The sequence below is a fragment of the Charadrius vociferus genome, unplaced genomic scaffold, assembly GCF_000708025.1.
Source record: "Charadrius vociferus isolate BGI_N301 unplaced genomic scaffold, ASM70802v2 scaffold92, whole genome shotgun sequence".
NCBI lineage: Eukaryota > Metazoa > Chordata > Aves > Charadriiformes > Charadriidae > Charadrius > Charadrius vociferus.
In genome coordinates this window covers 1,787,556-1,810,660 of record NW_009647874.1, presented here as the reverse complement: position 1 = coordinate 1,810,660, position 23,105 = coordinate 1,787,556, and the positions used below count along the sequence as shown (strand labels likewise).

At 41.3% G+C, this 23,105-nt stretch overlaps 1 protein-coding gene across 2 annotated transcripts in view; it reads right to left on the bottom strand.

Moving 5' to 3' along the window:
- The window catches only part of FHL2 (four and a half LIM domains 2), a 44,362-nt gene that overhangs the window by 6,241 nt on the left and 15,016 nt on the right, over window positions 1-23,105 (bottom strand). Inside the window, exons 1-3 of one of the 2 annotated variants that reach the window (XM_009883067.1) lie at window positions 20,312-20,485; window positions 8,875-9,054; window positions 1,244-1,418 (exon numbers count right to left, since the gene is read on the bottom strand). In XM_009883067.1, the coding sequence (XP_009881369.1) occupies window positions 1,244-1,418; window positions 8,875-9,030 (331 nt within the window). In that variant the 5' untranslated portion in view covers window positions 9,031-9,054; window positions 20,312-20,485. Of the gene's footprint in view, window positions 1-1,243; window positions 1,419-8,874; window positions 9,055-20,311; window positions 20,486-23,105 lie in introns of those variants that run through there. The other variant, XM_009883068.1, reaches the window with a different exon arrangement.

The window sequence follows — 23,105 nt, the reverse complement described above, 5'->3', positions numbered from 1 at the left end:
ACTGCTCTCCAAATATGGTGACATCACGGCGATCTTAGGTAAGCAGGTGAAGACTGGTTGGTGGTTATAAAGCTTCATAAAAATGGGTTTCTCCTATTTCAGATTGTAAGAGAAGGAGGGATTCTCTGAGTTGCTGAATCCAGCCTCCATTATTACTTATCAATCCACAGCTGGCATAATGGGCAAAAAGAGATCTTTGGGGTGAATATGATGAACAATCTTAAAAATGCATACATACATATAGTTCCAGCTTTAAAACTAGCAATGGCTATTCCCAAACATGTCAGTTGTTGGTGCTGTATTGGTAAAAACAGGTGCACATGGAATAATAGGAGATGCCTAAACTCAATTACGAATGGATAGGGCCATCTGCTTTTAAATATCGTCATTGTTTCTATTTATACTTCCTATTTTATCATCATTATTACCCCTTACGTCCACAACATTGTGGATTTCAGCTTTTGTCTAAGATGACCGATGTCAGAACCGGACAAGGAAAAGTTTTACTGGAAAAAATAACAATCGTTATGGAGCATATATGTGGATTCTTCAAATTGCCTTTTAATATTCTATTTCTGGACCAATATTCCTTCCACTGTAAGCCCTCAAATCATCACAGATTGCTATAGTATTAATATGAGCAGATGAGGTTTTAGCAATCTATTACTATAACCTCATGTTTCACGTTGGAAAAGAAAATAGCTCTTTCCTGTTTCTTCATATCTTTGTGCTCAAAAAAGATTTTAGAGGCACATTGACCAATTTTTCATTTTTATGGGAGAAGCTAAATTTAGAGTAATTACATAAAAAGGTAAATTGTGAATTAAGTAAGCTGTTAAATTTGTGAGCTGCCTCTGATCTTCAAGCAGAGGAAACCAATCGAGACAGTACAAAGTTGGGATTAGACAGAAAGATTAAATTTTAGTTGTCCAGCCATCAAAAGCCTTAAATGAATACTGCTGTAGAAAATTATAATTCCTATTAATAAAAATGCTAAATTAAATAAACACTAACTTTCAAGAGTAATATACTTCATGTGAATAACAGTTCTATTGTGATCCATTCTGAAAATTCTGTGTTCTGGCCATGAAAATGACTTGTAATGCACCATCAACTGTATTCTACAAAGTTCACTGTGACTTAGCAGAGATACTTGAGGAAAAACATCTGTCACAAATGTTGCTGAGTTGGGACTTGATATTTATCCTAATCTTTTCTTAGTCCAAAAAGTGAGCATCCTAACCTGGCATAATAGTCTTCTTGCACTCATTACATTTGGAAGAGTATTCGTTGGAGTAGCACTCAGTACAAAGTAGATGTTCCTCTTTTGCAGCAAAAGGTTTGTCCACCAATGAATTCTTGCACTGGAAGCAGTGGAAGCAGGTTTCATGCCAGTGGCGGTCCTTGTAAGACAGATCCTGTAGAAATCCAAAACCCCAGAGTAAGCAGAATGAATAGTTTGCACAACTGGAAGCTCAAGAGAATGCAAACACTTCTAAATCTGAACCACGGGCAGGAGCTGAGGCTAATTCACAGCTCAGGAAAAGAAAATGTTCTGATGAAGGTGGACTTATTTTGCTATGATAACCAAGAACAGCTAATGACAACTGTTGACCTTTTTTCCGTTCAAAGTAACCTTCATTTTTTGTATGTGGCAGGGGAACAACTAGTTCCATTTAGGTATTTCCTTTGAGAATAAAGCCCCATTTTTGAATCAGATTAAAACTTGTTAACCTTATAGGTATAATAGACTTCCCCTATTTGTCTTAGCTATTGCTGATTTCATAGCTGTTCAGCCTGGACAGAAATCCTTTTCCCATCACACATCCACAGGACAGAAATCCTTTTCCCATCCACATCTCAAATGTGGATCAGACTGAAAGATGAGAGATCACATTGTACCTGAAGCCAGTGATCCAGAACACTCTGACCAAGGGATTAGCAGGAGCACCTATGTATGTAAAATACCCTCCACAGTGGTACTTTTATTATTTAAAAAAAATGGTTCTTCTAAAAATTGTGACCTAAAGGGATGGATTGTGCCTGTTAAATTTTAAATTAAGGTGGCCTAATCATGTAATGCTTGTACAGTGTCTGTGGACTTCAAACAAAAGGGAGCTTAGATCATTGCAAGAGAGGGTGTCTACCCCAAAATGCACAGGCTTCGCTTTGAGGTGGAAGTGTGAGGGGCTAGTATTGTAATGAACCGAAAGTGTAAAAATTCAGCAGAAATAACTTCTCAGGTTCTAGCTCAAGATCCACTATGTATTAATTACAAGCACTGAATTAATCTGGTTAACTGAAGGAAAAAAATGAGCTGTAGAATATCAGATTTTTTAATTGTGTAAATGGAAGCATCGCAAAGTGTTCAAACATAGTCTGACCTAAGCTGCTCTATGTCAGTCAGTACAGTCACAGGTAACTCCAAATGTGACATCTTAGCCCAGAGCAAACAAAAGATACTGTGTATTTAGGTTAACTTAAAATAACCACGTTATGTCTGCAGGAGCCTTGTTCACATAAATAGTTAAGAGGAAGCACTGAAATAGTTTTGCTTAGCTCAGCTGATGAGTGGTAGCTTGTTAAACTATAGCAACTTAAATCAGAATTTGACCATGCAATAAAGACTTTTTGTTTGGACATCTGCACTACTTACCTACATTTCTTAAATCACCGTGAGTAACAATTGATACCCAATGCGTCTTCCATCTGGGAGGCTTCACTCTGCGCTAGAATATCTAATCATCCTACTTTACAGCGTTCTTACAGTTGTTTATTCAGCTTGTCTATTCATTTCAGCTAATTCCTTTTGAAACAACCCAAATTTCTGACTGTAAAATTGTAATCTTTTCTTATAGCAAAATGAAAAAAAAAAACCTTCTTTGGAAGTTATTTACATTTTTTTCCTCTTTAAATGAAGGTGAATAGCCTAAATCTGGACTCATAGGGGAATAATATTTTCAACAGAAAAATACAACATATAGAGCCAACAGATTTTTCCAGGATGTGAAATTTGCCTGCTAGAAAATAGAACAACAGATCTGTTTTTCTTTCTCTTGCCTCTTTTCCTGCTTGATGCCTTTCTTTTCTTTTTGCAATAATTCTGCAAGCTATTTTTTATCTCCAAAATTCAGATGCTGCTTTCTGCTTTTGTTCTGCCTTGTTTTATCAGTGAAATGATACCCTGGAAGAAGGTTGCATGCCTTTTAGAAGAGGAGTAATGAAGACCAGGGTAAGGTGTCAATGATGAAAGGTTTAATCCTTGAGTCGGTTATGATGGCAGCTTGTATAGACACTAGCTGGGTAGGGGAAAACAGCAGCGTCACAGCAAAGAGACGAAGCACGATGACAACCCAAAGTACCCAAAATACAGGCTGACCTGAATAATCTTTAGCTACCTTGGATGATTATAAGAGATATTGTCGCTGAATGTAGAGGGAGTCTATCTTTGACATGCCTGCAGTAGAACATTAGACTGATGAAGTGGTTATTGCTTTGTCTCTCTGAATCTGTCACATCCGAAGCAAGGAAGTCCCAGGTACTGATGAAACAGTTTTTGCATCGTGATTGTTCTTAGGTCAGTGTAATAAAGTCACCAGAAATCAGGTTTGATCTACTTCAGTGTGTTGCGTATCTACCTGTAGCCTTTGGCTTGTACATAAGCTGTGGCTGTATTGATCTGGAACAGAATCAAATTCCTCCATGGATTTCCAGGAAGAGATAATAAAGAAAATTACTATTGTGGACTCCGAGCTGGAGCGTGTCCTTAAAATAATGATGAGCATGACTTCTCAGTTGCTTTATGCAGCCTGAGGGAAATGAGTCCCTGGTGCTACGTATTTTGACTGCAGTTTTAAATGCAGCTTCCTATGTTGCCTGATAGAAATCTGGAGAATTACTCTCTGCGATCAATCTGTGCATCTGTATGAAAACTGGCAGCCAAGTGCTCTTGTTGGATAAAACACACATAAGCACAGATAAGACACTTGTTAGATAAAGCACAGACAAGAGTCTGAAGAATTACCATAGATTGACATTTGAGAAGCGGAACACTGTTAACATATATAAAGATGCCTGCACACAGACGCTCATGGACATGCTCTGTCCTGTACGCGTGTTTTGCAGCTGAGGTGCAAAACTGCTCCAGACCAGTTCCAGATGTGCTACAAATGAGCAGCAGCAGCAGAGCTGCGATACATTTTGCGGCAAAATTTGCAGGGAGAAATATTTAGTACTTCATACGGTTACATTTCTTCTAAACACGGAAAATAATCTTTCCCTTATCTGGTTTCATTTGAAGTTAAAATAACCAGATTAGCAGTCCCTGAAACTACTTAAATGTGAATGGGTGCTTTTCTATGCCTGATCTGAGAATCAACCTCAGCTGAAAATTTCTGCTCAGCATCCTTTGGGACAACCAAATGAACAGTGGATCCTAAGATGTTTCTCAAACAGATGTCAGAGCGTGGGCCAAGTGGAGGTCCTTTGCACACACTCAGATAACTGACTGTAAGAATATGGTGCAAGCAAAACTTAAGGCAGATCTTATTTGTATCCAAAGTTTTTTAGAGTCATACCTTGCAAAATGGATTTGAAACTTATGGTTCTGAAAAGCCGTTATGCGCTTTTCAAGCAATTTTATTTTCATTATGTCATTCCCAAAGAAAGATTTGTCAAGATGTCAAGATTTTTAACATTGGCAAAATCACACTTGATACTTCCTGCATAGTTCTGTGTAGTTTTGATCCAGCATGGTTTATTGGGCCTCTAGAATGGGGCTGCTGGTGACTTCTTTTGTTTTTTAAACTAGAAAAGCCCCAAGATCAGAGTTACCGGGTAACAGGGTTAAGTACAGACTATTCATATCCTGCAGCTGTATTGTCTTCTACTCTGGCTAAGTCTAACTGAACTTAAGCCGTTTTGTATTACCTTTTCTCCTGAACTGGCTTTCAACAGGGACCCAACAGGAAGAAGGAGATTAGAGAAAGTATTACCAGAAGAGTAACTGTATATGCCTGCCGCAACGCTCTTTTCAGAAGGTTGAGCAGAGGAAACGGGGTTCGACAATGAAATGCTGTACAGATTTTAGCATTGCACACCCTGTAGCAAAACATTAATATATGTTAGACTGCTACTTCCATATCAAAAGTGTGTTTAGGAAAGGTAAAAATAAGCAATAGCGTGCCGAAGCCAGCACCTTAGTGATACAGGAAGAGATGAAAGTGTCTGTTTCTTTTAACGTTCCACTTTACAACAGCAAGTCTGATGTTCAGTAATGCTCTGAAAAAAAGTGTTGCAACTCAGGACAAGGTTTAAACATGAAAAATTTGAAAAACAAATATTTTCTTCCTTTCCTGATCCACATTACTGGAGGCTTTATTTATTTTTTTTTGTTTAGTTTGAGTGTGAGACTGACCCTTTTGATTTGTTGTGCTGACACAGTAGCTTTATCTCACAATGCACTTTTAATTTGATTCCCACATTTCGCAGAGAGAGTTTTCACCCCCTCCTGCTTCCCAAGGCCAACTTGTGGACTGCATTAAGCACTGGATTAGTGTAGGTATTTCCTGTGTTTGTGACGGTTTCTGTGCCATAGGGCCTGCAAGGAAACTATGCAAAAAAGCCAAAATCAATCCAAAGTCACACTTGAGCAGTTAAGCGTATGAAACATAATGGATGGATTTCCAGAAAGAAGCGTGAAACTGTTGGTGTGGGGAGCGTTCACCGGGGACATAGGCGACGAAATGCCAACTCTTTTGAGAAAGAGTAAATTTTGATTGGAACCTGTTGGCATATGGATAATGTGTAATAGCTGTGAGAAATGGCATCGTGTTTTTCTACTGCCTGCCAGTGCCTCCTACCACTCAGTATATGAAGCTTATTAATCTGTCGGTGAAAGTTGCATAAACAGCAGCAAGAATTGTTTACAGTTAACGAAATGGCCTAAGTCCAAAGGTGTCATTCAGACACGTTGTAATTCAGGTTGGGGTTTTTTTTGGTTGAAAAAAAGCATTTAAAAAAAAGAACAAGTTAGTTACTACTTAGTTACGTTCACAGTTACCCATAAATTGCCATAGAAATATAGAAAGACAGCAAAGCAAATTCTCCCCTGATTTGAATTCAAAGCAAGCTTGTCTTTAGGCTAGCTCTCTTTTGCGCTCTCTGCACCACAACTAAAACACAAGGTGAAAATCTGGCATCGGTTTGGTCCTCTCAGAGCCTGGTGCTGTCAAAGTTGGAGTATTACCAGTGTCTGAGCAGGCTGGGATTCAACTCGGGTGAGGTGATGCTGTGCACCAGTGCTGACACACCACAGTAGCGTCAGAGAGGGCAAAGTGGTACTGCTCTTGTCAACACCTGTTTTACTTTGGTGTAAACCTTTCAGCTACAGAAGGGTTGCTTTTAATTGGGAGGGCTGGTGGGGGGAAGTTAAGAGCATCTCACCTGCAGCTGGGTTCTCAGTTCAGCTCTTCTCAGGGCAGAGAAACAGCAGTGGCCAAGGCGGCGCTTGAGAAGGAGGATCTGAGGTGAGCCCTGGATGTGACCCTTTCTGATAACGCTTTCACTCCATTAGGTTTTAGTTCCAAATTTTACAGCTGTATAAATGCTGTGTCAGAACACGTAAGTAAATATGGAGTCTGTTTTGTACATCCAGTAAACGTACTGTTTTTATTCCCAAACGTAGTACACTTTATCTTCTTTGCTCGGGGGAAAATGCTAAATGCAACGTGTAAAAAGGTATACATAAAAATAAATACATGAATGTCTGCAGGTGTATATATGTGTATATTTCTTATGTGTTTATATACCCATATAGAGACACAGTTTAATGAGGCGCAGAAGCATGATTTTTTGTGACTTTGTTTCATAGCTGAATTATGCTCAGTCATACCATGCACAAGCTTCGAATGAAACTTACGTTGTGGCTGAGGCACTTATAAGGGCACTCTCAAATGTATTCTCAATTGTTTTCAAATGCATGTCTATTACTATCATTGAAAAAACACTCTAGTTTTCCTCTCAGTGGGAACATCAATACGATCTCTTTTTCTACCTAACCACGTGGGTTTGTTTTTTTGTTTTTGGTTTGTTTTTTTTTTTTCCCGAAAACTTGCAGGAATTTAAGTTTGCAACTTTTATCCATCTGTCAGAATTTGGTTAAAATTGCTCAACAGGTTCAAAAGCTGCAGCATAAAGCAGGGACAGGCACCAACTGCAGTCACAGAAACAAAAAAAAGGACACGTTTGTTTCTGGTACGCTTTATAGCTCTTGAAGAAATCTTTATTTACTATCTTATAGTTGTGTTTTCCACATATAATTCTGGTTCTTTACGTATATAAATATATTGCAGAGTATCAGGGGGCTTTTTTTTTTCTATCTGCTATTAGAGTGTGTCTTGCTTAAAAATACGGAAGAACAGTATATCGGATAACACCCACGCTCCCTAAATCCATAAATCTGGGTTGAAAAGTTCAGCCTGATTAATTCCTGAATACTTTGTCCGAGATTTGTTGAAGCTAGTCCAAGTTTTTAAATTCTTGAATATCAACACATGGAAATATCTTCTCAGGGGATTAGAAAGAGACCTTAAAACAAAGGCACATTCTGGAATGGGGCAGAAATATTTTGCTTTTTCAGGTCAGGCCAGCTGTATCTCCTCTCTAATCTGAATATTTATGAGCTGTAGGAAAGCTGGCAGTTTTATACCCTCGTACAGATTACTGCCAGTTCCCTGTCATGATGGTGAAACATTCTCACCTTTTTAAGGCTTCTGAAAGGGGCTTTTCTACTGATTTGCCAATAGGTGGGGTAGACCAATTTGGAAGATATAAGACATTTATTTTTCCCAAACTGAGTGAGCATATATTTTTATATCTCTGAACTAGTGATAGAGCGGTAGTATCAGTAACGGGAACTAGTTGGTGTTTCTAGAGGTATGGATCAGCAATGCAGGGAATCAAACGTCAGACCTCCTCATACCAGTCAAGCATCCCATGGCCGTGCAATGCAAATTGGTGTTCTAGTGCAAACTAGAAGTCAGTGAAACTTTTGGCCGACTTTGACCAGGTCAATTTTGTGCAAGGAGGATGTATATTGGGTGAAGCCTGTCTGTAGCAGTCCCACAGACGTTTCACTGGATGGCTCAAATATCGTCTGTCTTCATTCAGTCGGAGTAAACCTGGCATGAATTCCGGTTGTTTTGGTTAATTTAAAAGAAATGCAGGTGGTCACACCTTATTTATATCAGGTAGGCGTTTCCATGTGGTGCAACAGTGCATAGCTCAAGCAAGCAAGGCCTCTGCTCTTTTCTTTGCAACCTTTAGTTAGACTCCATTATCATCATTCTGTATTTAAAAGGCTAATTATTCTGTGTTCTAACTGACTTATTACTTGGGCCAGTATTAGCCAGATTTTTGTGGTCTATGAGATGGCAGCTTTTCTTGAGCATGTCTTGTCTCTTGATGACAACTGAGTTGTGGTCACTGCAAAGCCAACAGTGGCTTACTTCCCTCTGACCCAAAGGTAGGCAAAGTCAGCATCTGCCACCTTTCCAGATCCCAGCTGGCCCCAAGGACAGTTGGGTTCTCCTAATGAGTTAGAGATTCTTCCTAGTGTCACATCATCAAATCATCCTGTGCCTTAGGGGAAGAGTGGGGTGTTCTTCCATTTCTATTAACATGCTTGGTAAAGAAGGGTTTGCCAAATGAAGTGGTGAAAAACACTTACAGGGGTCTAGAAAGCATGCTTTTCCACCAAAGGAAAGCCCTAGGTAGCCATTAAGCTGGACTCATGGATCCTTCCAGGTGATAGCACCATGTCTTAGAGCACCATGTCTTTCAAGATTTCTGTAACAAGACACAAATCTGGCATACCTTGCAGTCAGCACCAATAGGTTTTTTGCATTCCTCACAGGTGTTGGAATAAAGGTTTTCGTAGCATTTCACACAGTAGGGGCTGTCCTCCCTCAGGATGTACTTCTTACCAAACAGGGACTCTTTGCAGTGGTGGCAGTCAAAGCGTTCAGTCATGTTGGTGTCTGGAGTCCAGCTGTCCTGCCACGAAGACAGAAATAGGCGTACATCAGATTGAGCTACACTTGACCCAATCCCCCAAGAACAGTTTATCAATTCTGGTTTATCACTTTGTACCTCAATTTTAATTCAACTTTCAGTCAGATAAATGAACACAATAGGAAGAAACTGGACTATAAATTTTGCGGTGCTGGGTAATGTCAGTAACACATCTACTTTAGCCCTTCACTAATTCATCTTTGACCAGAGCTAGTGTTAGATACAAGAGAAAGGAGTAAATAGTGAGTTTGAAGAATTCATATGGAATTTGTGAATGGGATTTCACCAATAGGTCCAAAGCAAGAAGCTGTCTCTGTAGGGGATGGAGGGAGCCAAGTACATTAAAAGGATGAGCCAGCTAATCTTTGGAAGGAGCAACATCTCCTCCGTAAGAGAAGACAAAGGTTTGCATTGCTGGTAGACTTTAGTCATGCACAGGCTATTGGGCACCAATATGTGCTTCTGCTCCTTCTTTTCCTACATCCTCAATGAGCCAATGTCTGGCAATCATTGCTCTTCAGTGAGACACCAGCTCTCCACCTCTGTTCTTGCATGGGACTGTGGATGCTGTTAACAGCAGAAGATGTGGGGCTGGTGATTGTATATGTGATTCTTCTCTGATGCAGCTGATGAGTTAGCCAACAGCTGTGGCGTGCAGGGACACAAACGGTAGCTAGCTACCCTGGTTCAGGCAAAGGTCAAACAATGATTACGGATGGGCACAAGCAAGTAGAAGCTTGTTGGAATTAGGGACAACCGCTGCTTGCTCCTCAGGTCTTGTTACGTCTTCAGCATTTTTTGGATGCACACACAAGCAATGATGACACAAATGCCTTAGATTGCTTGCATGAATGTTCATTATTGCCTGTGACAATTTATTTTGGGTTTCATGGGAGTCATCAGCTTCTTTCTTAACCTGAGGCTTTGCAGTGTGTGTTGCACCTGAAATCCATTTGGAGGTTACAGCTGGAGCAGGGCATAGCTGCCTGCTTAGGAAGGGGAATTTCCCAGGCAGAAAGCACATTCCACCTGGACTGCAAGATCTTCACTGCCTGCCAGGCCTGATCTCCTCTTTAAGCCACATTTGACCAATAAAGCCTTAAATGTTTTGGATACTAATGGCTTAAGTGGCTACCTCTGCTTTTCACACACAAGTGACACTTACAGCAGCTGCAGTCCTTTTGCCAACTTCAGCTCTCAGTTTTAAACAAAAAGTTGTTACTTGCTTAGTGTTCTTGGCACAGCCTGCTCGATTCTGGAGTTTGTCCTCTCTTTCTGGCAGTGGGATTCACCCTTAGGGCATTCTGAAATCCTGAGTTCCCCTCCAGGATTTCAGGTTTTATTATTGTCTTTTATTCCCCGTAGCTGGGGTTTGATTAAGGTTTTATGGCAGTCAGAATGAGCAAAGGTTGTTTTGATGGCTAGAAAGCTTTTTGCTTTTTTTTTTTTTGGTGACTAGCACAGACTAAGGCGTGAGTGCTTTTATATGTGTATGAAGTAGGTAAGTGATGGCTCAGCTGCTGGGAAGTCTTTTGAACTCCAAGTAACTACTAAAGAAGAAAGAGAGACAAACTACTGAACCCCAAAATGTGCTTGGAAGAAAAATCCTGACTGCTGGTCGTCTGTGCTATGGACAATCCAGAAGGAGTAACAGTCCAACTGGTTTTGACCCTACGGATGCTCTAGGAACTAATTAACTTTCTTATCCCAAAGGGGAGCTAGGAGTATGTTAGGTGCTCCTCATCCTCAAGGAGTAGAGAGGATCACACGGACTGATAATAGCAAAAAGAAGGAAAGTAAGAAGACTTACGCTGGAGAGAGAAGCAAAATGACTACCCAAAGTTTCCCTCTAGCCTGTCTCCAAGGCAATGAAAGTGTAAGGGAGGAGAGCAGTGCCGGCACAGAGTGACTTTTCCGTAATAACTACTTCCAGCAAGTAAAGTCTCCTCTTGAAGCAGAGGTGCAGTCTCTACCACAACATGTAAAAGGTGATGGTGAATTTATTTGCCCCTCCATTTTGAGCCTGTTCACACCCCCAACCTACATAATACATTTGTACTTCCCATGAAAGAACTAGAGGACCCAATTTCCTTCAAGGAGTAATTTCAGCAAAATGAATGGAGTCAGACCAGTCAAACTGGTGCATGTACGTATGGCTGAGCCTGTGAGGAGTGATAGCTTTGTCCAAATAGTCTGTGTTTAGGGCAGAAATCTGTACTTTTTACCAGACTTCATTGGATATTTTTTCCAAATGATAGGATTTGGTTGAGCAGTTCATTTACATTATTACTAAGTTAAAGTGTGAGCAGGAACCATATATGAACTTGCATTTTTCACCTTTTTTTTCAGACTTAGTTGTTTCTAGCCCTGAATTAGAAGTGGATGTGCAATACCGAAGAGTGAAAACATTCTCTCCCATCAAGATGTGTAAAAGCAAAAAAAATAAAAGTGTGATTCCTTTACAGATTTATACCATTTCTGTCCTTTATCGAAGGCTGTTGAATGTAAAATATAGAAGTGGTTTGTGACTGGAAGAAGGACTCAGAAGTGGATGTTCCAGTCTCTTGGTCACAGAAGGTTTCTTCTTGAGTGCTGTATTATTTTCTGGGTGCTTTTCACAGAAGCAGAGGCAAAGGTTATTTAGTAGAATAGTCACTGCCGCTATTTTAGAAAATACCTGAGCATTTTCCTCCCTTTCCTGAGAGGGATCTAGTTTTGTTAAATGTACTTGAAGATTGTCACAGTGAATTGTCCCCTGAGCAGGGAGAGGCAGACCTGATTTCTATGTCGCAAACACATTTAGGGGTGAACTCTGCTCTATGAAGGGGCAGCTCTGAATGGGGTTCAAAGGACAACTCCAGAGATCTGAGAAATTAAAAGACAAGAAAGGAAAGTTTCCAAGATCTGTATTTTGGTTTTAGTTGCGTGAATCTTTTATTGGATCTGGCACAAATTTCACATCCAATATCTCTTAAAGTTAGGAATTCAGGTTCATGTGGTTTTGTTCAGAAAGCTGGAATTCAGGGTGAAGCATCCCAAATTCCAGGCTGTTTGGATCTGAGCCTTAGATTGGATCTCACAATCTACTATGTGATATTTTGAGGACACTTGACAGCTTTTTTCTTCTCCACAGAGAAGAAATTAAATCTAAAGTAATTACAGGACCTATCTACTGAAGAATTAGCAGGAATCTCAAACAAATAATTTCCCTGTTGTCTTACAAACAAGGAATCTGAAATCATACTGAGCAGTGTTTTTGCCTGTCACTTGGTGCACATGGTCCTCTACATTGCCAGTCTGTCGGTTCCTGTCATATCCAAAAATCGTGCTTAGCTTAGTACAGATTTTATGTACTGCTTTGGGCATTAAGAAAAAAAATAAGACTTTCACAGTTGTGGATGGACACAAATTGGAATTCAACCTCCTTGCCATTGATCTATTTCTTCCTCTTGTGTCTCATACGTTGACCATAAAGCTTTGTGGGCCAGCAGCTCATCTTTGTTATACCTCTTTGTGGTACAACCGGGCCTCTAGATTGTATTGCAGATTTCTCTCAATGTTATCATGAAGGAGAAATTGATTTTGCTGCCATACAGTCTCCTCCCTGCAACATTAGACATAACAAGTACATCTCCAAAAGGAAAGGAGCTTTCCGTTGCATGCCCAGAAAAGAAGCTACAGCTTATGCCAAATGTTAGCACTACTCACATTGTGTCTTCCCGGAAGTAAGAATTGTCATGAAAATTACCAAAAAGTTAGTAGGCTGACTTAAAAACTATGCTGCTTTCCACTTCTCCCCCTGTTTGCTCAAACAGTCTCATTTTACTAGCAGTAATTGTTAAAGTTATCATATTACCTCATAAAAATTAGGGCTCATAATGTCATTAAGAAATTATCTGATGTTCCCCCATCCCATGACACTGACTACTGGAAAAGGGGCCTAGCTGCCCCAGACTGTGCCTGCTTTTTGAACTGCATCTGCAAGCCTCATAAGAGATGTTCTGTACGTCTTTTATTTCAACCCCTCTTAGGGGTTGTTGAACTCTGAGAGGTACAGACTCACATGCCCAAGAGAGAGGCAGAAGCCAAGGGAAACTGTCTATGAAATGTAGGAGTTGTTTAGTTTACTCAGTGAAGTGAAGCTCTGATCTCTTGTTGTAACAGTCTCTGGAGATGCAGAATGAAGCCCCTGTGGATGCCAAAGGGGGATTTGCTGTTGACCTCGGTGAGGTCAATAGGGCTGGGGCTCTACCTGTGCCTCTGGAGCAGGATGTTCTGTTAGCCACCTGCGCAGGAAATAAAAGGTCTTCGGAGACAGCCGTCTTCCTTCAAGATGTATGCACATTTCTCCCACCTGACCTTTTTTTTTTTTCCAGAAGAACTGTGCACATGGAGAATTTTCTATCTGTTTATTTTCCTTCCCCTGAGAAAGGAAGATTTGTGTCTGGCAACTCCAGTGACATAAGCCATGCAGGTCTAGAGCATTTGGAAACAATTTATGTTAATGTTCCAAAGGCTAAAATGCAAAGATTTATGATATCCTTTGCAACTATGAACTAGCAGTTCAAACTATGCTGGTCTTTCTGGCAAGAGATGATTATTTTCCTGTAACTTAGCAGATATTGCCACATTTGTTATCTCTCATCTTGTTGCAGCAACTGCAAGCCGCTCTTCTAAGGGGTAATCATTTTTCCAGACCGGGCCATAATGCCATGCAAGGGGAGAGGGGGGGAAAGCTAAGTTTATTCCTTTTTAATTTACTTTAGGAAAAGAAGAAACAACCACTTGCCAGTAGCACTGACAAGAAGGAAAAAGAAGTAACATACAGTCGGAATCCACCTCAACTTCAGAAGTTAGCTGGAGTAGATTAATACCATAAACACCCAAAGCATACACATAGTTTAGATTTACTAAAACACACTAAGAGTCAGTAGCCCTCTTTCTTTGTCTGGGCAGGTATAGCTTATGCTTTTCTTCATGGGATAAGTGCCCACAGATACCATGACGGAGCAGAGGGAGAGCAAAGGGAACCTGACTACTTGGAGGTCTAGCTGGCCATGGGGCAGGTGTTGTTTGGCTCCCTGACCCTCCAGCGGCCAGCTTCTGGCTATGGGATGGATGCAGAACAGCCAGGTCTCCCTCCATGGGCCGCATTTCTGTCCTTATGCTGAAGGTGGCCAATGCAAAAGCTAATCAGGTGCTGAGACCAAGTGAGACACAGCTCATCCTGCAGGAAGCTCAGCCAGCCTCTCTTCCCTTCCATAGGTCCTCTGTCCCTGCCAGTGGCTACCGGATTACTGCTGCACGAAGGTGCATTTCTCAATGAAAGAGAAGAAAAGGAAGATACTTTTGCAAGGACATTGAGACACTGAAGCTTATCACTATGGCTGTTGTTCATACCATCATCTTTATGTAGGTCCTTAAAAAGGGGAGTCACGATTACTGTAGGGAACACGTTGTTGGGTATACCTGTATCCCGTGGTCTGGGGTTTATGCTGAGCTTGTAAATAAGACAAGGATGCTTAGACAGATGTGGCTGCACTCTTTATTTTTCTAAGTTGAGAAGAAAGTCAAAGCCTTTTTCTCTTGCTGCTGCTGTGGAAGAACAATCAAATGTAGTAAGCCCATCAAAAGATTTTGGCACCCTGTCTTCAAGAAATCAAGGCCTTATAACATAATATGTCATTGCTCTCTTGGAACAGCCCTGTTAACAAGCCCAGGCTGCTTTACCAGTGTCCACATTAAGATTAGGATATTAGAAGTATCTAATTACAGAGGTGTTCACCGCTGCTTCTGAAGGTTTTAAACTCAGACTAGATATTCGTAGATCTCCTAGAAGCTCCCCAACAAAAGCCAGGAAATCCTGGTTTGATATTTGAACATAATAGTAATAATAAACAATAAAATCAAACCCAAGTAAAGAAACCTATTCCTAAATATCCCACTCAGGCCTTTCTATATATATGCTAAATATTAAAAGCTATTTTAAAAAATGTTTAGTTTTTAATGGGCTTTATTTAAAGTTAACTTAAAACTTTCTTCAGAATCACAGTTAGGTTCTTCCAGCGACTCAGCTTCCTTGTGCATGGCTGACTTATTTTGCCTATGGTATAACATTCCAATGTCTCTCTTTAAGTACTTTAGAGCAATTTTCTGAGCAGATGGACTGCATTAACATGTGCAGATAACCAAAGCCTACCTGGTTCCTGTCTGGATTGCACAGTCAGCCTATCATGGATTGGAACGTGGACAGTCTGCTATTTAAGACTGTTATTATTAATATCATGTTAAGTAAAACAGAAAATGTTTGTCATGTGGTAAGGCTTCTCATGTGCCTGGCTAAAGTAATCCCGGTTATAGTAGTACAGAAGGAACACTCCAGTTGTGGTTTCTGTGTGGTTTGTTGTGTTTGGCAGTCAATAAGGATCTGCTCCAGTTTAGAGCCACTCCAGCAGTGGTAGAGCAAACAACAGTGGTAGTAACTACAGAGGCCACAGAAGAACTGAGCACTGACACTTTGAAAGTGTACCCCACACAATTTACACTGTGATTATCTGAGGTTGATATTGAAATGACTGGAGGATGTATGGTCTTACCAACATTCCTGCATACATTTCAATTACAAAAGGAGTCCATTGAAATAACTCGGAGCATGACTTTTCAATCTACCATAGCAAGGAAGAGCACAGTTCAAGCGGAAAGGCTTGCTCTTATTTTCTATTTTAAAGCCTTTTGAAACTGCTGTTTTCCTTTTTTCTCTTGCAGAATAAGCAAAGGCTTACTCAAAGAGAAAGATCAAATACTTGATATTACTTAAGCATAGAAATTTGTGTTTCTAATACGAGTATTTAAGCAGATAACAGAAAATTATAGAGGAGAAAATAGTATAAATTTAATAAAACTGATTGTTATCTCTGGCCCTAACCCACAGAAATAATGCTAAAATAAAGCTAAATAACTGCAGATGCTAAACTCCAATGGAGGTTTGTTTTTCCAGAAAAGAAATGCTTTCTCTTATTGACAGGAACACTACTAATCCCAGAGAAATTAGATCCTAAGATAAAAATACCTAGAAAATGCTACGTGCTACTATGCAGTGACATTTCTGAATTCTCTTGTATTTTTGAAATCCTGCATAATACAATCCGGGGTACAACACCAGAACAATGTCCCAAATATTCTATGTTTCCTTCTTTCTAGAAAAAATAGAAGCAAAACTGGGACAACCTTATGGAGGAAAAATACTTTATTTGTCCTGGCCTTCAGCAGAACAGCTCTGGGTCTCTCTGTCTGGTTCTGTTTACAGAGGCAAGACCACAAAGCCCCTTTCTGTCTAAGATAATTGGCATGCGTGGTGATTTGGAGAATTGGTTAATGTATGTCTTTCAGATACTGTACAGAACTACTGTAGCAGCGAATGCCTCAGGGCTGCGAGGCATATGTACTTCTCTGCTCAGCTGCTGTGCTGTTGGTTTTCCAAAACACGGCAAAGGAAGCCATGTAAACCTTAGATACCTGTTCAGCTGGGCACATCTTAGCGAAATAGATCGACTACACCTGGGTGAAACCAGTTTTGTCCAATTTGTTTGATAGGGTTTGGGTCTGGAGACTGGACACAGAGAGCAAAGGGATCAGCTGTTAATGTTGAGTCAAAGTACCTGTGGTGCATGAGAGATGCAGGAGCAAGCACAGAAAGACACAGAGAGCCTGGGGACATGGACATAGGCAATCTTTTTGTGGGCGAGATCCTTTCTGACTGAAGAAGGAAGATGTTGGGTCCACCATGCAGCGATGCGTGGCATAGTATGGAGAGGGGGGAATTAATCAGAGGTGGGATCCTGGTCTCTGAAGATACTTTTGGTCTAAAGCTCAAAAGTCCTTTGGAGCAATGACAAAATAGAGCTAGATAAATGCTTACAGGTTTTTTATGGTTTTATGCAACTCACTACTTTTTTTAATGGAAGATGAAGTAAAGAGTGGCGGGTTTTAAGCCCTTGTGCCTGTGCTTGCCAAGGGTCTAGAACTACCTTCCACCACCAAAAGTGCAGCCTTAGGCCTTGCTCTGCTGTAGTGGATATATTTGCAACTTTAAAGTTGAAAATTTGCTGTGAAAGGGAGAGGTGAATATTCTTATGGCAGTGTTTCGCTCACCTACATTCCTCTTACAGCATATTACTGTATGTACAATAGCCATTTAGCATCTTAGTTAATGTTATCCAATATAATATAGAAGGGCATGTGAAAAGGAACAAAATTAGGACTGTAACTTTTTCACCTGGCATGAGTATTTTATGTTCAGCCTTAAAAGAAGCCTTTAGGGGGTTTTAATCAGACCCTCTCTATATATAGCTAATTAGTATTGTTGAAATGTTAATGTTTCAGTGGCTGTCAGTGTATCCCAGATTTATTTCCATGAAACCTGTCATTACCCTGCCATTTCACACCATCACTTGGGGTGAATCTGCATCACAAAAAACTGTGCATATGTAAATGAAACATTAAAACTACACAATTAGAATTAATCAGTCAAAAAATGCAAATTACAAGATCCCCAATTTCTGAAGCAGTACCTAGGTGAGGGAGGGTGATATGACACTACACCATCCAGAGTTTCTCTGAAGGTGCTCAGGGCCAATTTATCCATCAGAGAAACATGAATGAACCTCAGACCTGCATGTAACTACTCTGTGGGGACCTTGAAAGAGTGGCAGCATGCTGGTCAGCAGCAACAGGTACTACTTCGGTTTTCAGCCTGATTTTCATGGAGGAGAAAGCATTTCTTCTGGCTGATGTTGTTAAAATTTACCTGACCCACCCTTAATTCTGAATGTCCTGACCCCTGTGAGGTGAGGCAAGGGGGTGACAACAGCAGGTACAACCTGGCTCTCAGGCTCAGGGCTCAATGCCCCGGAGAACTGAGTCAGGAGTCACTCATGAATATAGGTCTTTACAGCCCTCGTCATCCCTTTCTTTTGGGATGAAAGGTTGAACGTGCAGTGCAATGCAGCAGAAACTGTCACCAGCCCTTACGATTGCAGGACTTGTACTTTATCATAAACTTTTGGGGTTTTTTTGGTTCCTGATGTTTAAAGCATGATGGGATCCTGGAGGAACGTGTTGTATATGATTGAAGAGTTGTCTTATTTTTTTCTAATGCAAAGTGTGCCAGCTGGGAGTGCTGATGTCTGTATGGACAGGAAAGATGTGATTTCAGGGAAAGGGCTTCCCTAGACTTCCTTAAGAAACCGTATAATCATAGGTAGGAAACGGGACCTTACCTGCACCTGAATGCTTTAGTTGGGAATCAGTTACATTCTTCATGACAGGAGCTTGCATATGCAAACAATATCTGACACAGTATAGCTGCTGCTATGTGATAAAGTGATCTCACAAAAAATAGTAATATTTTGCTTTAAATCTGAACAACCTGGAAGTGACTACTTGGTGCTTGCATGTGTAGCGCTGCAGATTCCCATGGGAGCACATTCGGCAGAATGGTGAGAACCAAAAATAAGTATATTCTACCCCAGCAATTCTGCCGCCTTGGGATCTTCTAAGCTTTCTCAAAAGACTTCAAGACCTAGTTCATCTGCCAGCCTCAGGCCTGTTAGTCAGATGGAGATGTCAGGTGGGAACCCCAGGCAACTTTCACAAATAGGATTTCTCAGCAGTAGTGATTTGTGGCTTTTCAGGCGCCCCGCTCACCTCTACCACGTGTTAGCTCAGAAGCCAAAGATCATTCTCTATGTTATGGCTAGGGTGAAAAGATAGTTTTAGATTTTGGGTACAGTAGTGCCACTATGGCAGTGTTTGGAACTGAGTTTTCAATAAACATAGTACCTCATACCCTTTCTTTTCATTTTCTCCAAATGTAGAAGAATATACACAGGCTCTGTTGACAGAGCAGCCTTCAGAGTGCATCCTTTCCCAGTTATATGCACAGGGGCAGAAAACAAACAGAAATTTTTATAAAATTAAAAAAGCAACCCCCAAACCTATTTTTCTGCTTTCCAAATCCAAATGCCATCTGGCAAGTTTACCGTCTGGCTGACAAAAGGCACAGAAGATTTTATCCAGAAAGCGGGGAGACCCATAAATGTATGAAGTGTTGAAAACAGGGGTCATAACAGAAACCAAATGGCAACCTAAGTTACAGCATTCCTTCACAATCAGATGCACACCCCCCCTTCTGTTGGTCCCTTCTAGGACAATTCCTGTTAAAGACAGTGTACAAATATGTATAGCCAACAATAAATATTATAGCTACTGACCGTGGCAATCTCGGTGTCAATCAGCTATTTGCAATCTTAGTTAACATACCTGACAGGAGTCAGGGGAGTAACAATAACAGACTAACTGCTGCTGGTATAGAGATTTTATAACATTTGCTTTCCTGTGACTATGTGTGTGTCTCTCTACACAGCAAAGCTGAAATATGCAGGTATCAGGTGAACTAAATAAAAGCTGTATCCCTTTAGGGAAGTAGAAAGTTTAGAACAGCCATTAATGCAGACAATGAAAGTTAGTATTTCCTTTATTATGTACACAGAGAAATCCGTGTTAGATGGCATACATTAAGGACTTGGGTTACTGTGGCTGCACACACACACACGCAGAGAGGAGCAGAGAAGGAAGGAATTCAGAGCTGTTAATTGGGATTTCTGTTCTAATTTATTCTCTCCACGTAAAAAGAAGAAATACGGTGCTGATGGCTCCCTGATTTTCCCATACACAATCTGTCCCCAGTGTTTGCCTGTGAAGAGGAAAGGCTACCTTTGTTTCATGTGCATCTGCTCTTGCTACAGTGCAAAAATCCTCCTTTGTTGAGCTCGGCAGCAGGAGTGTGCACAGAGGTGTAAGGAATCTAAGACCTCAGCTTCTACCTTTTATCACCTCCCCAACGGATTACACACACAGCACAATACAGTCATTAAAAATAGTTACACGTGAAATGACCCAGCGCCTCATCAGCTCGCTGAGGTGTCACTTTATGGATGGACATGCGGCAGTAATTACTCTGATAAGAAATTTGTCTTTTTCTCCTCTTCACACCCCTCCCGGTGTGCTCAGGAGAAAGGGGGACCGGCAACATCTCTCCTCGCACCCTTACCCAACAACCCACTGGGGCGTTAAACAACCCCTCTCCTCCTCTCTGCACCCTTTGTTTCAAGCGACACCTTCAAGGATATATTCCGCTGGGTAGCGGGGAGGGAGGGGAAAAAAAGGGATATTTACTTACAGAGCAGTAGCAGGCAGTTAATGTCACCTCCTGGACCAGGGACAGGGGGTCACATCCATTAACGAATGTGTAAAGAGCACACTGGCCTGCTGGCGGAGGGGAGCTGCACAGCTTGCCGGGGCTTTCTACTGCCTGCGAAGAGCGGCTCTTCCCATCTCGGCTCAGCAGTCGGTGTTGTGTGGAAAGAGGCTGCCGCCTTCCCCAGCCTAGTGAAACCCCTCTCTATCATTTTACCATATAAGGAGACAAAAGCATCGGAGACACTCATTCTTTGAGGCGCTCTGCAGCTGGCATTCGACACTCTCTGTTCCAAGGGTGTTGATACTTCCCCCTCCTAAACATCTTGTCTTTCTTGGCCCCCTTCCTAAAATAAGGCTCCCCCCCACCCTCCGCCCCCCCTCCAGCCTTTGTTTCTCTAAACCCCTGATGCTTGTTAATAACGTTGCTTTGCTAAATCCGAGGGATCGCGCTTTGCAGAAGGAAAGGTTTTACAGCAACTCAAACCCAAACGTCTGTAAGGCGCTTCACCTGGCTGAGAGAATAACGTATTTGGTTAAAAATGGTATGAGGCTTTATTCACTTTGGCTCTTTTGCCTGCTGAGACTTAGTGCCTTGCCCAGAGAAGAGTGAAACAAGCTGTCTCTCTGCTCCTTCGTGGAGAGGTGCACGTTTTTCTGAGGAGCAAGTGTGCAGGTGTTTCTATACAAGTGTTCAGAGCCCGTTCTTGTTTCTCTCCACCCTTCTTTCTTTCCAGGTCCCCCCACAGTGAGGAGGGAAAAGAAGAAAAGCAGTGGAAATTAATGAAGCCAAAAAAACCCCTTGTGTAAGAGAAAGCTGAAGGAACAGATTGTCTTAGCACATGCTTAGGATCCAGCGGAGAGCCCTGCCAGTGGGCACATGTTAAAGAGGGGGAACCATTAATCCTCCTCTAACCAGGAACTAATTTTTCTGCTGCAAAATCCAATTTCATTTATCAACCATTCTAGCAGAAACACATTCTGCTAATCAAAACAGCGAGGGTCCTGGGGAACCTCCCAGAGGGAAGAATTTGGATCAGAAGTGCATGGGAGATGTCTGCTCACTGCCATTTGAGGGGTAGGGTGGGGAGACAATTCAGGGTAATACTTCAGTGATAACTGGTGTTTGCCAAAGGGAGCTGCTTTAGTTTGAAGGTTTTCAACCTTAAGAGAAACCAGTAGGATAAAAATGTAAAGCCCAATAGCCTGAGACAGTGTTGCTGTTGTTTTGCATCCAAATGATGCAAGGTAGTCCAACGTCCTTTTGCGTTGGACAGTGGGCGGTAGTGCAGGTGGGCATATGGGTTGGCTAAGAGCTTCTGCTGCAGAACAAATGTATGCCAGAACCCTGACCTGTACATACTGTCCTCTTGGGCACTCAAATGGTAGTCAGATTTGGAATGGGGTTGAAATGTGTTAGTCTCAGCGCTACTCAAAGTCTACAAAAGCACAGACAGAATAAAATGGTGGGAAAGGGCCGTTCCTAGTTCTTCTACAAGAAGTAAACTTCCTTTACACATGCGAGTTATTTTGATGACCAGCAACGCCTGTGGGTTGATCTGACTGATGCTGCAGCCTTTACAGTTGCATTTTCAAAACACAGGCGTTGTGCCCTGAAGGACCAACCATGTATGCATGGGATTAAGGAGTTTGATTCTATGGCAATTAAAGCTTATTTAAATCAAAGCTGCTTCTCACTCCCCAACCACAAGTCCCTGGGTCCTCCCTTGCATTTACACTGGCACTGGCAGATGAGTTAAACCAGACAGTGAGTAATTCTCAGTGACCCCTTGAGCTACCGTGGAGCTTCACCTGTGTCTTGGGAGAGCTGCTGGTTGGGTTTCCAGCCCCATCACTGGCTTGCTCTTTGCCCTTGGACAAGACATTGCATCTTTCCGTTCTTTAGTTTCACTGTCTGTAAATATGGAGCTCAGGAATAATAATAATGATGTTTCTTTCTTTTAGATTAAACTGTTGCACAGTGACAACAATAATCATTAATTTCCATCTTAGTTACAGTTCTTACCTCAGCTCTGATTTAGAAATGCATGTAAAGAAGAAAAATAGGCCGTGAAGGTGATTAGATTTGGGCTATTTGAGTCAGTTTATTTCCAAACCTTTCTAAAACAAATTAAATATTCCAAACATTATTTGATTTATTTTTTTTTTCAATTTCCATGATATTTTCATTTCCCTATGTGTCCCTTGACAGCCACTGCAGCAACTCTGCCAGAGATTTTTTTTGTGACCTGCTGGAATACAAGTGTTTTCCACAATTACAAATTGAAATATATACTGGCTCTAGCTGAAATGGTTTCATTTAACTGTTGCAGGTCATGGGTTGACTTTAGGAAGATAAGATCATTTTTTTTCTGTTTTAATCTAACATCTCTGACTCCTTGAAGGCAGAAGAGCCTCTGCCAATTTAAAACCCAATGATCTGTGGGCTCACTATGGGACTTGATGCTTAGCAGCCACACAATACTGCACGGAACTGCGAAAGGGATGAGGGAATGTTACCAGCAGCTACTTCCCTCATCCCATGATGTGATGTATGCACTCCATCAGATGCTACTAGGCATGGCAGGGCAATCCTCTGACCTCTTATCCTCCTTCAGCTGGTGCACCCCTGCTCACTTCAGCCTTTTATCTGACAAGTAAATAGTCATAAGTAATTGGCAAAAACTGATGCCAACTACTGACCCTCTTTCCCACCATCATGAAATCCACCAAGGGGAAGAAAACCAATTTTCCTTCATGTTAAGTAAAGGGTGGGC